General features: G+C 42.8%; 1 protein-coding gene across 2 annotated transcripts in view; it reads left to right on the top strand.

Moving 5' to 3' along the window:
* POP1 (POP1 ribonuclease P/MRP subunit) overlaps positions 1-10,857 on the top strand; it is a 45,151-nt gene extending 34,294 nt beyond the window's left edge. Inside the window, exons 15-17 of one of the 2 annotated variants that reach the window (XM_089666507.1) lie at positions 2,898-3,597; positions 3,652-3,884; positions 6,236-10,857. In XM_089666507.1, coding sequence (XP_089522633.1) covers positions 2,898-3,597; positions 3,652-3,884; positions 6,236-6,863 — 1,561 coding nt within the window. In that variant the 3' untranslated portion in view covers positions 6,864-10,857. Of the gene's footprint in view, positions 1-2,897; positions 3,885-6,235 lie in introns of both variants that reach the window. The other variant, XM_089666499.1, reaches the window with a different exon arrangement.
* The last annotated feature ends 7,505 nt before the right edge of the window (positions 10,858-18,362 follow it).

Below are 18,362 nucleotides of genomic sequence, written 5' to 3'. Positions count from 1 at the left end.
AGTGGAAAACCATTCAATTAGAAGTGACAAAAACACACTTACAATAATAAGAGCGCTCTTTACTTCTTCTCACTGTAAGTGTTTATTATAGTACCACACTTGGGTACGTTCACCTAGGAGGGGAGACATTGTTAATGCACTTTATATTTTGGAAAGGATGAAGGGGGTTTGTAGGACATTTCATATTAGCATCATTCTTTTACACATGTTCAAGTAGATAATGGAGGTGGTTTGTAGTTCGTTTGTTTTACTTGGTTTACCCCAAGTAGGAAGGTGTTCCATAGGATGGAGGGATCCTTTTAACCACTTCAAGTCCAGACGCTTTTACCCCTTTCCTGTCCAGGCCAATTTTCAGCTTTCAATGCTATCACACTTTGAATGACAATTGCGCGGTCATGCAACACTGTACCCATATGAATTTTGTAGCATTTTTTGAAACAGATAAAACTTTTTTTTTTTTTTTGCTATATAAATGAAAGTTCAAACATTAAAAAAAAAAAGTTTTTCATATAAAATTTTGCAAATAAATAATCTTTCTTCATAAATCTTGGCCAAAATGTATACAGCTTTCTTTTTAGTAATAAAAAAAACCAAAATTAGTTTATAACCAAACATTTTATAATTTTTCAGAAATGTTTTATACGTTTTTTTTTTTTTTTTAACATACCATCACCCTAGCAGTGCAGTGTCATCATAGTGACACTGTACTACTTGTGGGGGGGTGATGATTTTTTTTTTTTTTTACACTGATTGCTTTTACACCCATAAAGGCTGTAAAAGCAATCATTTCTCCTTCTCTCTGGCTGCATTCTTGCAGCCATTGAGCAATACTGTGTGAGCTGTGATTGGTCACAGCTTGTCACATGGTACAAGGCTGTTGTGAATAGCCTTGTACCATGTGACCTCTGTGATCATTCACAGATTTCAAACGTAGTAAGCAATGATGTCAGAAGTGACATCTTGCTTACTACTAATTCATGTGATCACGGATTGGCCAGTCGGTGATCACATGATCGGGACCTCACACAGAGGTCCTGTACAGCGATCAGTGTTCCGCTGTGTCCGGAGGATCATGGTGCGCATGCTCCCAGGGAGTGTACACAGGCAGGGAATGCGGGAGGACATTTAAAAACAGCAACCCACCCCTGTACTGCTCCCGTCTGGCCGTTTATGTACATGGGCTGGATAGGAAATGGTTAAGGGAGTCCACACTTCAGCACTTACTATTCTGTTTTGACACATTTATGAGAATGGGAAGGGGAAGGTGTTCTGTAGTACGGAGTGGCCCTTCTATGCCAGATAGTATTGACATTTATTACATTGATTACTGAGCACCGTTCTTCTATTTTAGGAGCAGCACAACACCCTTCTGCTAATATTGATTCTACACATTCTAATTGGGGTGTGGTAGATGTTAGCAGCAGTCCCTTACCATTGCACAGAACCAATTTCCACATTCCTTTTTCTGTACTTGCTGAGTTTTTAAGGGTTAAGACAGAAGTGATGTATGCTTTGCAGAGATGTGCTGAATGTGATTTTGTCCAGACATGCACTTTACCTTGACCCACTCCTGCCCCTTTCAGAGACCCCAAATATCACAAATGGTGTTAAAAGTATGTGTGGAATTTGTGTTCTTTTCTGAAGACTAGAGGCCAAGATAAAATAAATTGTGGGTTGTTTAGTAAAATTGGAGAGTGGAAAATCTGGTGCTACTCTGCATAGAAACCAATCAGCTTCCAGGTTTTATTGTCAAAGCTTAATTGAACAATCTGAAGTTAGAAGCTGATTGGCTGCCATGCACAGCTGCACCAGATTCTGAGCGCTCCAGATTTATAAATCTCCCCCATTGTTTCAACATGAGGCAGTGGAATAACTAGGCACGTCTGCATTTCCCTCTTTTGTACAAGCTCCATCCCTTTGCATGCAATTTTATTTTTCAGAATTGAACGAATGCTAGAATTCATTGTTGGAGAAAACCTGCTGTATGTTAGATTTAAAGCTACTTTTTAACCATTACAATTACACTATTTTTTAACGAAACATAAACAGTGGAGAAATTGCTCACTATGGTTTCTTGGAACCATAGTCAGCCTTCAGATGTCTTTTTTACATTAATACACATTTGTGCCATAGACCATTTGCTGAAGTCTGCCATTAGCATTCATGGGTGGCCTGAAATGGTAAATAAAGCCCTGCCTATCATGACACGGTTTTTAGAACATTCTGATAATTGGTAGAACACGTTATGTAGGGTCAGAGCGAAGGAAAGCTCCACTCCAAGCTGAATTGCTTATTTTCTAGAATTCATGTCCACACAGCTGTTGTGTCCTGAAAGGAAGTCGCACACAAACATGAAAATGAATGCACTATTTCTCAAGCTGGCCATATTCTTGTAGATTCCTCTATCCATACTACCCAGCGCGGATGGATGAACCTCCTGCTGTGGCTATTGTATTGTGATAGCAGGCCCGCCATCTGTCAAAATACATGAACAGCAGTTGTTTGGCCCACACCTTTGATTTTGCAATTGAAGGATGTTGGGTGGGAGGGTAGTAGAGAACAAAAAACAAAGCGCACCAACCTTGTGCATTACCTCAGTAGGAAATTAATACATTTATTGATAAATCTACTCACAAGAGTAGCAATATAAAAGGCATGTAACATCAAAAAGGGAAACACTGGGTTAGGAGACATGTGCTCCACTTTAAGTTCAATGTACTTAGTGACGTTCTTGTAATATACTACACTGCTAGTAACTGGTTTTAAAACTGATCCTTTCCCACTTGATTCTGAACATTTCTTGTTTTACAAAATCAGAGCAAAGAATGCTGCTTTGGAATCTTGAGCAATCGCACATTTGAAAAATGATTTTCTTCTGACTTCTTGTTTCATATAAGGCGCCCACCTGCAAAGAGGACAAACTTTATCAAGCATGGCATTCTGGCACCATTTCTGTGCCCCTGGGAACAACTGACCAAAGAGTGGGAGATGCGGGCTGGGGCAGAGCTAGACAGATCTGTAATGGAGAAGGAGGAACGAGGAACTGAAGCTGGGGCACAACTAGTCGGATCTGTAAAGAAGAAGGTGGAACATGGAACTGAAGCTGGGGCACAATTAGTCGGATCTGTAAAGAAGGTGGAACCTGGAACTGAAGCTGGGGCACAACCAGTCGGATCTGTAAAGAAGGTGGAACCTGGAACTGAAGCTGGGGCACAACTAGTCGGATCTGTAAAGAAGGTGGAACATGGAACTGAAGCTGGGGCACAACTAGTCGGTTCTGTAAAGGTGGAACATGGAACTGAAGCTGGGGCACAACTAGTCGGTTCTGTAAAGAAGGTGGAACATGGAACTGAAGCTGGGGCACAACTAGTCGGTTCTGTAAAGAAGGTGGAACATGGAACTGAAGCTGGGGCACAACTAGTCGGATCTGTAAGGGAGAAGGTGGAACATGGAACTGAAGCTGGGGCACAACTAGTCGGTTCTGTAAAGAAGGTGGAACATGGAACTGAAGCTGGGGCACAACTAGTCGGATCTGTAAAGAAGGTGGAACATGGAACTGAAGCTGGGGCACAACTAGTCGGATCTGTAAGGGAGAAGGTGGAACATGGAACTGAAGCTGGGGCACAACTAGTCAGATCTGTAAAGGAGAAGGTTGAACATGGAACTGAAGCTGGAGAAGAGCAAGACAGAACTGTAAAGAAGGAGGAGGAAACTGGAACTGAAGCTGGGGCAGAGTTATACAGATCTGTACAGGAGGACAATGGAACTGAAGATCAGTTACAACATTCCAAAGACATAAATATGAAATCCGGTTCTGCTGTCATGACTGAGCAAAACCTCACGGAGATGGGCCCAAAAGAAGCACAAGGTTTCTCTGTGTTAAGGTATAGCAAATATGTTGTATTCTTTTTGTATATGTAATTTGACTCCTGGTGTATTACAGTTCCAGCCATAACAATGGAGTATGAATTTACAGAATGTAGTCATGTCTTTGATATGCTGTTTGGAAGAAAACCTAATCTACCGTCTGGATTAGTGGCTGTTATGGTATGAAACATCCCTCTGTGCCTTTCTGGGAAGGTGCTGGAAGAGCAGCCGCAGACATGCTGTGTCATATCACACTTTTTTCCTCCCTTTGGAGTGATTTTCTCTCACTTCCTGCTGTATCTCTAGTACAAGCTACGACATAGGAAAAGCCTGTAGAGGTTCTAAATATTCCCTATTCTTCAAAATGTAGAGCTTTAGATAGACTGAGGCGAACCAATCATTACTGAACTTATGGAAGATTCTGGATGTTCAGGATAAGTCTGATCATTGGAGGAGAGCACACAGTTTCCCAGCACAGTCAACAAACTGACCACGCTGTACTCCCATCCCTGCTGCGGTCAGTTTTCAATAGGAAAGCAGAGTTCCTGTTGGGAACACCGGGTATTTCACACAAAGGTAGCATTGTGAAGACAACAGGATAACTTTTCATTCGAGTGCATGGTACATCAGACACATCAAGAATATGAAATTAAAGAAATTACATATTCTTTAAAGCCCAACTCTGGGCTTTAAAAAAATGATCCTTTGCAGTGGGGGCTGTGCCTGCACTGCAAGAGTTAATAGCTTGTTTTGTCTAGGGGAGAACAGAAACAGTTTTACATACCTGATCCTCCGCTCCCCTGGTAGGTGGGCCCCCTCTTATGATCCAGAGGTGGATTTTCCCTCGGTGTCGTTCTGTCCAGTGCAGGGCTCTGCTTTGGTCTTGAGACTGTCAGGACCCTAGACTGGTGGAGCATAGGTTGCAGACACTGTAGGAGACTGGCCTAGCTGCATGGAGAAGTAGAGGATCAGGTACATAAATCTCCTTTTATTCCCCTAGGCCAGTGGTGGGCAACCTTTTTTTTTTTTTCAACTGAGCCAAATCTCGCCAAAACCACGATTGAAATTTATTTTGAGAGCCACATTTTTAAAACTGAAAATTCATCCCCCCTATAGTAATTCATCCCCCCTATAGTAATTCATCCCCCCTATAGTAATTCATCCCCCCTATTGTGTCAATTCACTTACCTTTGCTCCGCGCATTCCACTCGCCGTGTTCTCGCGCCGTTCCGGTCTTCAGGGCGGACTGTGAGAGGAGAGGAGTTTGTCACGCTGCCCCGCCTACATCCTGACAGCCAATGTTTGCCACGCTCCGCGGGCCGGATTAAAAGGTCCGCCGGGCCGTATACGGCCCGCGGGCCGTAGTTTGCCCATTGCTGGGCTAGCTGCAGAGTCCTGACTTTTGGGGCGGCCGGCCGAGTGGAGGGAGGGGAGCGGGCGCTCGGCACACAGAAGAGCCGCATTAAAATGTGTAAAGAGCCGCATGTGGCTCGCGAGCCGCGGCTTGCCGACCACTGATCTAGACCTAAATGACCCTAGACCTTTCCTGTAGACCTAAATGACTAGAGCAACAAGCCCTTGCAGTGCAGGCAGCTTGAACACAAACATGTAATGTGTGGTACCTTATCAAGGAGACAATGTAGTGTTTAATTAAGGGAACCCTAGAATGCAGTCGCTTTACAATAAATGGCACGCAGACCGTCCATCCCTGGAGGAGGATAATTGGGAGGATTGTCTTCTGCAATGCCTCCCTATGATCTCAGCCAGGAATTGTTTTCTACAACTAAAATGTATCCATAGAGTATATTACACCCTTCGGCGACTGGCTGAGATATATCCTGGTAGATTGGCAACATGTCTTCACTGTGATATGGCATTGGGCATGTTTAGCCATATGTTTTGGGAATGTACGAAGCGATGTTCTTTTTGGACCGGTGTATTGGACACTGTTAATGCTGTTGGCAAGCTATCTGTTCCCATGGATCCGCTGATGATGTTGTTGGGCCTTCGTGATCTTGTAGTGGCATCTAAGCATAGCAAACTGTTTTTTGTCTTTTTTTTTTTTTTTTTTTCTTTATAGTACGCTAGAAGGGAAATTTTGTTGAGATGGAAGCTGTCCACCCCGCCCACGGTCTCTGGTTGGAAGGCAGCAATCAGTGATACTGATACAGGATGATACTGTAGGATCTCCGTTTTGGAACATGAGTATACGGCTTATTTACTGTATACTAAAAGCTTGATTGGTTTCATGTATCTTGGATTGTTTATACTTTTGTACAATTTCAATAAATGCAACTGTTAAAAAAAAAAAAAAAAGTCTATATAAAGGACATCTCCTCCAATATTTTCTTACTATTTTGTTTTACAGAAGCAAAAAGGCTTTGAAAATGCTGTGTGCTATCTTTGATCCTTATGGTAGGAATTCCGGTCACATCCAATCTCCAGAGATGTCAAGTCTGGTGACCCCCATTTTAAGAGACTTCCCGAGATCATTAGTGTGGGTCAGACTGGCCATGGTGACAAAGGGAAGTCCGGAGCTCCATTCGCTAATATGCATTCCATCTCAGAAAGACCTCATCCAGCTGAGAAAAGAGAAGTCGTTCTCGGGCCCTCAGGAGCCCAAACACAGTGACCCTTTTAAGAGTAAAATCGTGAAACAGAAGAAGGAACGGAAAAGGCAGAAATCCAAGTCTAAGCAAGATGGTTCTGAGAAGATGGAGACTAATGCAGATGCCTCAGGCGGTGATCGGCTGACACTGGGGTTGTGGCCTAGTCCTAAACCAGAGGTGATCACACACTGCAGCAGGCTCCTCGTTGGCTATGTTACGCAGGGTGACTTCTCCATGGCTGCAGGGTGTGGCGGGGCCTTAGGTTTCGTTAGTTTAACAGGTCTGTTGCACTTGTTAGAGCAAGCGAAGGACAAGATTGGTATTGTGTTACTTAGAAACCCATCCTCTCTTCAGTACAGGTTTGCAAAACTGACCATTGATATCTAAAATCAAGAATCTTTTTCTTTGAACTATCAATAGAAGTGGATCCAAGGCAATGATTAGAGCCAGGTTTTTTCAGTCAGTGCTACTACAATGTAAAATCGAGACAAGTTATGAAAGGGACAACCCTAAAATCATTTTATTTATGAAGTGAGCTCAGGCATGTTTGGACACCAGTCCGAACCCATGTGAGCGATTCCACCAAGGAGCTGTTAAAGCAGACAGATCGTAGGCGGCAGAGACAATCCCCAACCCGCAGCTGCAAGTATACATGCTCCTTCCATACATGCGTGGTGAGGAATGCATCTGCTGCCTATGATTGACCATTGGCTTTGATCATTCAGGCAGGTTTGGACTGATATCCCAACATTCCTGGGCTCTTCCCTATAAATGATTTCTTTGGGCTTGCAGTTTTATGATCTCTCTCCAACCCCACTTGCCTTCTGGCCCAGTTTTGAGTGGAGTGACAGTTTACTGCTTATGGAAATTTGGGATCTGCCATTGCTGAGGTCTTCCTAAAATGCGCCTAGCAGCCCTATTGATCCAGTGACGACATTGCTTTCTGAGTTACTGGCCTGGGAGGAACATGTGGATTATGGGATTTGACTTCCCTCTTCACTTGACGCATGCTTGTTTGTTGGATTCGTAAAACTCTAAAGCCACAGACATTTTCAAAAAGAGGCCATTTATGGCAGCCTACATATATATCTCTCTACAGTTTTCCTATAGGGAATCAGTTTGCTCTTTTTTTTCTGGCACTGGTGTTAAGGACTGTTGATCGATGAAGGGCCATATCTCTCTGCATTGCCGCAGTCCTGAATCTGGGAGCCGTGATGGTAGAATACGATTAAAGCCGCACCTGTTGGTGATTCTGACTGTCCCCAATTAAAATGGAACTCCAGCCAAATGTTTGTAGTATTGCTTTGAGTAGAGAAGGTGTCCCTAGTCTGTGTCCTTAGAACAGGAAATGAGAGAACTGCGCAGGAAACACAGCAATACACCAGACAGTGGCTTAAAGAGAACCACCCTCTATAAAATAGCCAGTGATATGTAAATGGATAAAATAAACACCTATACTTGCCTATGCCCATGAGACTCTTAACTTTTAAAAGCTTTCCCTCTGCACTGCTTTGGCCCCCTGTTCCTGCACTGGCAGTTTTAAAAGTGTAAGTCTCCACTCATTCTTATTCTGCATGCCCATAGAGCATTACATTGGTCTGCTTAAATTAACTGCTTGTTCTCAAAGATTTTACCACCTTCATCACCAAGCCATTTTTTGCTATTTGGCACTGTGCTACTTTAGCTGACAATTGCGAGGTCATGCAACACTGTACCCAAATTAAATTTGATATCATTTAACACAAATAAAGCTTTCTTTTGATGTATTTGATCAAACCGGGTTCTTTTTCCATTTAAAAAAATAAATAAAAAAAGATTGAAAAATTGGAAGGAAAAAACAATATTTTTTTACTTTTTGCTATAAATCATATCCATTAAAAAAATAATTTTAAAAAATTTAATTTCTTCATAAATTTGGGCAAAAATGTATTCTGCTACACGTCTTTGGTAAAAAAAAAAATCGCAGTAAGTGTATATTAAATGGTTTGCGTGAAAGTTATAGCGTCCACAAACTATGGAGTATATATTGGAATTTATTTTTTTTTTTTTTATATACTAGTAATGATGGAAATCAGCGACTTCTAGAAGAACTATGATAGAAAGGCGAGCAATCTGACACTGACATCACCAATGACGCTAATACAGTGATCAGTGCTAATAATATACAATGACACTGTCTAACACTGGCTGGGAAGTGGTTAACATCAAAGGGTTAACTGCCTAACAAGTGTTTGTGTTTCCTGTGTGCTGATTTTACTAAGCAATGTGATGGTTTTTATCCCCTGCTTTGCATCACCACTGTCAGCAGAGAGCCCTGTTTCACAATCTCTTCTCCAGTCATCCACTCTGCCGATCCCGGCCATAAATCCTTATATATATATATATATATATATATATATATATATATATATCTATCTCCACACAGATGGCCCACAGGGTAGCAGTAAATCTATAGTGCATGGTCGTCCGGCGGTTAAAATAAAAACAATACTTTTCCCAGGATCTCATGAGAATTCTGTGGAAGTTTTTTTTTTTGTTTTATTTTTTTTCTTGGAATTTGTGTAATTTTGTAAAGCGCATGCACAAGTTGAGCAGCTGACATCTGCTTCATCTCACTGGTGCAGTATGATAATATTGCAAGATATCACCATTTAGGTTTGATATTTCCCTAAAGGCAATGTGATGTTGCCTTCACAGGGGGCATGTGTGTGTCTGGGGCTATGTCACCACTGCCTTCAGGGGGAACAAGGAAGTGGATACCAAAAAAGGTAAGTAGAGTAATAAGATTTTTAAGAAGGCAGTGTTGGGTGATTTCACGTTAGCATGCAGAGATCCATGCTGATGGGAATTTTTGAGAAAGGGAGAAAAGTCCACTTTAACCTCTAACCAAGCCACCCCAAATAAAAGAAATGTGGTCTTTGGCCCCATTGGAACAATTTGACTTTCTTTCAGTGATCTATGTCTTATCTGGGGTTGCAGCTTGCCTTGGCGAGCTCAGATTATATCCTGAGACTCCATGGAATCCAGAGACTAGCAGAAAGAAAGGCTGTGATGCAGTTTATACAAAAACCTTCAATGGGAGAAAGGCTTCCTGTCAGCTGCAGCAATAAAGAACCAGCAAAATATCAAACTCCTTCTCTTGCTGTATAGAATGTAGTGTTTTGGTGGAGTTCCACTTTAATATCCGGTACCCTGTGTGACATGGAGTAAATATCATCCATCTGTCCATATGTGGGTTGGGTGCAGTTATGGAAATACAATTTAAAGGCACATATTTCTTCGTTTATATATCTAAGCATTTAAGAGCAGTCACATGGCTATATATTATTGCCTAAACATAAAGAAATCCTGTTTTAGGTGTATGTAGTGTATTGTAAATCCATCCACCATTGTGGTAACTTGAGTGTAGTTCCCTGACACTGTGGGGTTATTGTATCTATAAAGAGAGACGTAGTATCACAAAGGGAAGTAAATCGCGCTGAGAGGCTGCAAAAAATTCTTGATCCAGTTTTGCACAAAGCAAATTCTATCAGTCCATTGTCCAACTCTTCCGGCATGGAATGCAAAGGCATGTAATACCAATTTGCACCAAAAAACCCAAAAAGACTCTAGCCTTATGGCCATGTAGTCTTTCCCTAATAGAACTTACTAAGCCCAGGGCCCTGCATTCACTCTTATCTTTTCTCCCACAGTACACAGAATATCGAAATGTAAATAGAAATACTAAATATCTTTTCTCATCAGCAGTTGGAGCAGTCTTGTGACTTATTAGTGCCCAGCACTAGCTAAAGCTGGTAGCAGTTTTTTCTTTCTGCTCTAGGAGAATGCAGAACCCCTGACCTCTGCCTGGACAGTGCTGATTGGTCCTGTGCTGATCACATGCACTCTCCCAAGGAAAAAAACCCCTCTCTAGCAATACACACCAAACTGAGCATGTGCAAATGCATATGGTTCAGTCTGTCTCATCAGGAGATAAGAGGTGGTCACTTGAAAAAGGGGAGGAACACAGAAGTCAGGATCAAACTGCCTTTTTACACAATGCAGAGAATTAACCCCTTAGGTTCCACAGTGAGTATAACAAGCATGCTTTACTGCATATACAGACTGATTTTCCTGTTGTGGGTTTAGTAACACTTTAAGCACGTGGAAGCTGGTCTCACTGGGGTTGTAAAGTTAAATGACAATAAAATAATGCAAAACTGAAATCTTCATTGCTGCTGGCTAAATAGATGGTAACATTGCATTGTTTGTTCTTTATTTTCTTTACATAGAATTTATCTGTATGGCAGCTTTCTTTGTATGTGTACATGTAAAAATATATTTTACAGTAGCATGATTCATTTTTCTTCTGTGTATATAGTAAAGTACTTACAATTCAGCATATGTAGTGTGTGTATATTTTTTTTCATTCAAGCCTTTCTGGGTGGTATTATCATACTGCAGTCACCCAGTTTACCCTCAGGGGTGTGGACATTTAAAACAAAAAAAAAAACAATTGTCCAGGGAATAAATCGGTGCCCCAATCTACTTGTCCTGATAACAAAAAAAAAAAAATTTTTTAACCAAAACCGTATTTAAATCTGAAGTGATTTTAGGACGGTTTTAAAAACAAAAGGGTTTTATGGCGACTTAAGCAGTGCAATGTTGAAAATTTTACACATTTCCTCCTCCCCTCCCTGCCTGTCTCCAGCACTGCACCCAGGGACTAGCAGGGAGGAGAGAGACCTTCCAGTGTAATGAGCACGGATTGGCTGCTCCTCAGGAGGGGGGAGTGTTGGGCTTATCCTTTATCCCTTTTGCTGCCAGAGCCGTTTTTGCATTTTTTTGCACAAGATTAAAAAAATAATTTTAAGCCTGAAGATTACATAAAACCCCCAAATGTCATATATTTTCTGAAATCAGACACCCTAGAGAATAAAATTGGTAGTTTAAATTTTTTATGTCGCATGATATTACTGCAAACTTCAGTAAAAAAAAAAAGTAAGTGAATTTTAGGGCACGAAAAAAAAGCAATAGATTACACAATTTTTTTGGAAAATATAAAAGACGAGGTTGCATCGAGTAAATAGATATCCAACATGTCAAACCTTAAATTTGTGCGCTCATGAAATGGCGACGAATTTCAGTACCCTATATTTTCTATAGGCGACACTTTTTAAAGCCCCTTATAGGTCATCAGTATAGTGTTACGGAGGAGGTCTGGTGCTAGAATTATTGCTCTCATTCTGGCTTACACGGTGATATGTAACGTGTGTATTGCAATCAACGTTTTCATGCATAGGCATCCCAGCGTGTGCTTTTACGTTTGTATGTAGGGGTGCTTAAAAATTTTTTTTTTGGGGGGGCTGTTATGTGCTTAGGTTTAACTTTCATGCTTTACTTAATTTTTTTTCATCACATAGGGGACAATGTCCCCTATGTAATGATTTTTGATGACAGGTTCTCTTTATTGAGACATCCAAGGTCTAAAAGACCCTGGATGTCTCCCCTGTACTACACTGAATGTAATGCAGTGCACATCACACCGCATTACATTCTTTCCTGGCCTGTATGGCTGGGGATCTCTCAACGGGGACCTGGAAGTGACATGGTCACTTCCAGCTCAGGACAAGAAGGGGGAGAGGAGTGGACGTGTCCGCTCTCCTCTCTTCCCTCTAGCTGACGTCGGTGAGCCAGTCCCAGGCCCGCAGATGGGCAAGCAGACCCCGGGAGATAGTGGGTGGGGGGAGGCTGGCACTGTGTGGAAGCAATCGGTGGCAGCGCTGCTGCTGAATGCTTCCACCTGACAGCTGAGCCCGCTGCTTGCCCACAGCAGGGCCTAAGGTAATAAAAAACTACCTGCCCAGCACCCAGAACTGCATGACTCGGGTGATAGGAATTCAACTCCCCTGTTACCCTACATTTTAGCTTTTAGAATAAACAGGCTTTTCAAAGCGCTGGGGGAGGGACTACAGCCACCTTCTGTGTGATTGTGTAGTGTAATCTCCTTCCCATGCTCTGGTTGGTATGCAGATGAGGTTGAGGGGGGTTTATAAAGATACTGCAAGAACTTGCTGAGCTTTCCATTTGCAGGACCTGTTCATATCTGTGAGTTGTAAAACGCATTATGTAGGGGTTTTGTTTTTTTCTTAAGTATATTGTTAGTGTGTTTTTAATGCATTGAATGCAACTCAAAATGTGTTTTGCATGTATTTTGCATGTGATTTCCTCCCTTGTCACCTAGGAAAAAATGGACATGTGACTAGCATTTAAAGATTATTTTCTATGCCCTTTAGAAGTACTGAGCAGGTGCCTTGTAGTGCAGAAAAAGCACACAGATGTGAAAAGGTCCTTGGGCCGCTTGAGAGATTTTTCAAACATGCCATAGGTATATATGGAATCACTTCTCCCCAGTATAGAGAAGGCCTTGAAATGCCATGATGGTACAAACACCCCCCCTTCCCAATAACCCCTTTTTAGAAAGTAGACACCTCAAGGGATTTGCTGAGAGGCATGTTGAGTCCATAGAAATGTTTTTTTTTTTTTTTTTTTGTTTTTTTTTTTTTGTTTTTTTTTTTGGCCCGAACTTACCCATTGCCTACCAGTCTGCCCTCTGCTGTGTGCCCGGACTTACCCATTGCCTGCCAGCCTGCCCTTCTGTGTGCCCGGACTCTCCCATTGCCTGCCAGCCTGCCCTTCTGCTGTGTGCCTGGACTTACCCATTGCCTGCCAGCCTGCCCTCTGCTGTGTGCCCGGACTCTCCCATTGCCTGCCAGCCTGCCCTTCTGCTGTGTGCCTGGACTTACCCATTGCCTGCCAGCCTGCCTTCTGCTGTGTGCCTGGACTTACCCATTGCCTACCGGTCTGCCTTCTGCTGTGTGCCTGGACTTACCCTTTGCCTGCCAGCCTGCCCTTCTGCTATGTACCCAGACTTACCCATTGCCTACCAGTCTGCCTTTTGCTGTGTACTCGGACTTACCCATTGCCTCCCAGCCTGCCTTTTGCTGTGTACTCGGACTTACCCATTGCCTACCACTCTGCCTTCTGCTGTGTGCCCGGATGTACCCATTGCCTGCCAGCCTGCCCTTCTGTGTACCCGGACTTACCCATTGTCTGCCTTCTGCTGTGTGCCTGGACTTACCCATTGCCTGCCAGCCTGCCCTTCTGCTGTGTGCCCGGACTTACCCTTTGCCTGCCAGCCTGCCCTTCTGCTATGTACCCAGACTTACCCATTGCCTACCAGTCTGCCTTTTGCTGTGTACTCGGACTTACCCATTGCCTGCCAGCCTGCCTTTTGCTGTGTACTCGGACTTACCCATTGCCTGCCAGTCTGCCTTTTGCTGTGTACTCGGACTTACCCATTGCCTACCACTCTGCCTTCTGCTGTGTGCCCGGACGTACCCATTGCCTGCCAGCCTGCCCTTCTGTGTACCCGGACTTACCCATTGTCTGCCTTCTGCTGTGTGCCTGGACTTACCCATTGCCTGCCAGCCTGCCCTTCTGCTGTGTGCCCGGACTGACCCATTGCCTGCCAGCCTGCCCTTCTGCCACGTGCCGGGACTTAACTCATAGCCTGCCAGAGCTGCTTTCCACTGTGGGCCCGGACTTACCCATTGTCTGGCAGTCTTCTGCCCTGTTGTGCTCCTTGTCGGGTGTCTTACCCTGTGGTACAGACTTAACACTTGTTTGCCAAAACCTTGCTATTCTCACTGTGTGCCCTCAAAATCTTTAAATAAAAGCCTTGTGTATTCTGTCCCACCTACACCTCTGTCACAGTGGCATTGATAAGCACTGACAGGTGACCGTGATGGGGCTACACAGATCATCAGTGCCCTGATAATCAGTGTAGATGTCTGTTCTGCGTAAAGCCGATTACCATCTCTCCTCTCAAGCTGTCAGCGGGAGGAGAGGACTGCCAATAACGCATTTCCTATTTACAGGCGATCAGCTGTGATTGAACACAGCTGATCACGACAGAACCGGCATTGGCTCTTTACAGTGATCGTTGATCCGCTGTGTCCCAGGGGCACAGTGCACCGCCGATTGCCGCGTGCCCGCAGTTAGAGTGGGAGGCTGTCATATGACGTCCTCCCAGAACGAGAGAACCACCACCCTCCCATCGTTACCTTAGATGGCAGGTGGGAGGCGGTTAATATGGTTACATCGCAAAATAGATTGCAAAAATGGAATAAATACAATTTTAATTCACTAAAGTGTGATACAAGCCTTGTTTACTGTCCATTTAACCACTTGTCTTATGGGATGGGCTATACCCACTCGTGTGATATGTTTTGTTTTTGCTCTGCTTTATGGTTAATTCCTTTTTTGTCTAGAGTACATTATAGATTAGTTGCCCTCCTCAGTGTGCACTATAGATCATCTTCCCCTATCAGTGTACATTATAAATCAATTTCCCTTATCAGAGTACATTATATTTCAGTTGTCCCTATACGTACATTATTGATCAGTTGCCCTTATCTGTGTACATTATTGATCACTTGCCCCAATCCATGTCCATTATTGATCAGTTGCCCCATCAGAGTACTATATTGATCAGTTGCTTCTATAAGGGTACTTTAGAGATCAGCTGGCCCTAGCACTGTACATTATCGATCAGTTGACTCCACCAGAGTACACTATAGATCAGTTGCTCTTACCAGGGTTCATTATAGACCAGATGCCCCTATAAGTGTACATTATAAATAAGTAGCCCCCTTAAAGTATATTATAGATCAGTTGCCCTTATCAAGATACATTATTGATCAGCTGCCACTAACGGTACAGTATTGATCAGTTTCCCCTCTCAGGGTACATTATACATCAGTTGCACATATTGATGTACATTACAGATCAGTTACCCCTATCAGTGTACATTATAAATCAGTTGCCCTATCGGTATATTATTGATTAGTTGCCTCCTATCAGAGTATATCATTGATTGGTTGTCCCTATTAGAGTATATTATAGATCTGATGCCCCTATCAGAGTACCCCCTTGGAGTAGTTGCCCCCATCAGAGTGCCCCTACAAATCGGATGCTCCATACGTAAGTAAATCATAGATCAGTTGTGAGTATCAGAGTATATTATAGATCAGTTGCTCCTATCAGAGTACAGATCATTTGCACCCTCAGAGTATAATATTGATCAGCTGCCCTATCATGATACATTGTAGACCATTGTCCCCATCAGGGTATGTTATAAATCCATTGCCCCCTAACACAGTGCTCTGGGTATCTCTAGGATTAATCCTCGTAACCTGGTAGGCAGGAGGAGAAATGTGCTGCAGGGGGTGTGACACGTGACATCATTAGTTGCTAGGGACGTCTGTGTTCTTAGCATCCAATTACTGCTGCTCACTTACCAGGACTTGAGGGTGGTCCTCCAGTTTAATGAAGGCTCTCTGATCCTTTCAGCCTGTTCTGTGCAGGAGGTGGAGCTAGGGACAGTATGAGGAAGCAGACTAATCTAGTCACTCTCTATATACACCTTTCTCAACCAGGGTGCCTTGAGGTTTCTTTCAGAGGTGCCTTGGCACATTAGCTGAGTGATGGAGAAAAACTGAAGGAGAAGAGAAACGCTGGAATACTACTCAGTGTTGGTGTGCAAAAGTGTATTTGCTTTGGAAGGATAAATCACCTCTAATGTTGGGTGTCCTACGTGTGTGGATGTTGCTGCATTATATAAAACTATTAGAATAATTTTTAACATTTTAGAATGGGGTGCCTTGGGACTGTCCATAATTTTAAAGGGTGCCATGACTGAAAAAAAGGTTGAGAACTCTGCAGTAAGGTATCAGTTGAGATGACAGTTTCTCTTCACTTATACACTCATGATGATGAGGTCCATTATCCTTATCGCCACTTAAAAAATTTTTTGACCGCTATGTATTTTTTATACATTTTGTTTTTGTTTGCCCTTTATCTACCATGGGAAAAGTTGATGCAGTATATAATGGTAACAACTGCAGATGTTAATGTATCCTCTGAAAAATAGCCAAAAAAGTATAAAAATTGTCACTTAGAATATATATGTGGAATTACACCCCGAAACACATTTTGCTATTTTCCATGAGTATGGGGATGCCACATGTGAGACTTTTCGGCAGCCTAGCCATGTACAGAGGCCCAAAATCCAATTACCACCTTTATGCTTTCCAAGAGCATATTTCCTCATGTCACTTTCTCACTACCTATCAGTTTCAGAGACCCTGAAATGCAAGGACAGTACAAACCCCATCCATCCCCAAATAACCCATTGTTTGAAAGTAAACACCCCAAGGAATTTGCTGAGAGGCATGTTGAGTCCATGGAACATTTGTTTGCCACAAGTTTCTGCTAAATGCCAAAAAAAGTGTCTTTTTTTTTTTTATTATTACAGTGACACAAAGTTGTCACTCTAATGAGATATTTCTCACACAGGCCAAGAGTATACATGGAATTACACCCTAAAATACATTCTGCTACTTCTACTGAGTATGGGGAAACCACGTGTGAGACTTTTTGGCAGCCTAACCATTTACAGAGGTCCAAACTCCCAATGACCACCTTTATTCTTTCCAAGAGCTTATTTCCTCATTTCACTTTCTCAGTAGCTATTACAGTTTCGGAAGCCCTGAGATGCCAGAATAGTAAAACACCCCCCATGATGATCCATTTTTGGAAAGTAGACACTCCAAGGAATTTGCTGAGAGGCATATTAAGTCCATGGAAGATTGTATTTTCTTTGCCCCTGCCCCCCCTTTTCCTTTCCCCATAGCAGTGTCTTCTGCCCCTTTCACATCCCCCCCCGCGCAGTAATGTTCTCTTCCCCCCTACTTTAAAAGCTAGGTATAAATTGGGGTGGTTGCCATTTTTGTATAGCTTGCTAATGATTTTAGCGTGGGGACACACTGGACACCTTAAGCTACCATTGTGCTCTTGCTGGGCTTTTAATGTGTCCCTGCGCCTTTGACGATTGCTCTCCCTCCAGGCATGCCTGTCCCAAATTTATCCACTGCTACATGTGTTCTAATATGGAGACTTTTAAATATTAGAGGAAGGCCTGCACTTTACAGCGGATGTTTGATGAGGCAGTGCAGCTTCCAAATATATTTGCAAATGTATGGAACTAAAACCTATGTTTTTAACGTAAATTATTAAACAGGGCCATCTTGTTTTAATTGCAGGCTAGCTGGTAAGTATGCTGGGAAATCTTTTCATTATTGAGCACTTTACAAACAAAATGTTTACTTGTTTTGGACAATACAGACTTCTTTCATACAAATGAGCCTCTGTATGGCATTTCCAAAAACATTCCATCAACAGTTCATGGTTTTTTACCACACCAGCCACTTGATTACATTACTGCAACACTTAAAGTGGACCTGAACTTAAAGTGTTACTAAACCCACAACAGTAAAACCAGTCTGTATATGCAATAAAGCATGCTTGCTATACTCACTATGGTACCAAAGGGGTTAATCCACTGCATTGTCTAAAAAGCATGCTTGATCCTGTCTTCTCTGATCTTCCCCTTCTTATACTGCCCCCCCCCATCCATCTGATAGAACAGAGCCTTGGGGGCAAGCTGCACATGCTCAGTTTGGTGTGTTTGTTAGAGAGTTTTTTTTTCTTGGAGGAGTGCTTATGATCAGCACAGATGATATGGGAGAATGAAAACTCCTCCTATAAGCTTTAGCTAGTGCTCTGCTGGACACTGATTGAAGCTACAAGACTGCTCTAGCTGCTGATAAGAAAATGTATTTAGCAGTTTGTGTTTACTAAAATAATTGCATGCCCATGTTCTGTGTACTGTGGGAGACCATATATAGCAGTGATGGCAAACCCGTGGCACGCGTGCCACAGCCGGCACGCCGAGCCTTATCTGTGGGCACGCCAGGAGAATCCAGCGGCACGCTGTCTTCCCGG

This window comes from Staurois parvus, unplaced genomic scaffold (assembly GCF_062004578.1).
Source record: "Staurois parvus isolate SC_StPar_1 unplaced genomic scaffold, SC_StPar_1.0 ptg000052l, whole genome shotgun sequence".
Classification (NCBI taxonomy): Eukaryota; Metazoa; Chordata; class Amphibia; order Anura; family Ranidae; genus Staurois; species Staurois parvus.
Note: the sequence above shows the minus strand (reverse complement) of the source record. Positions and strands in the feature narration are given on the sequence as shown.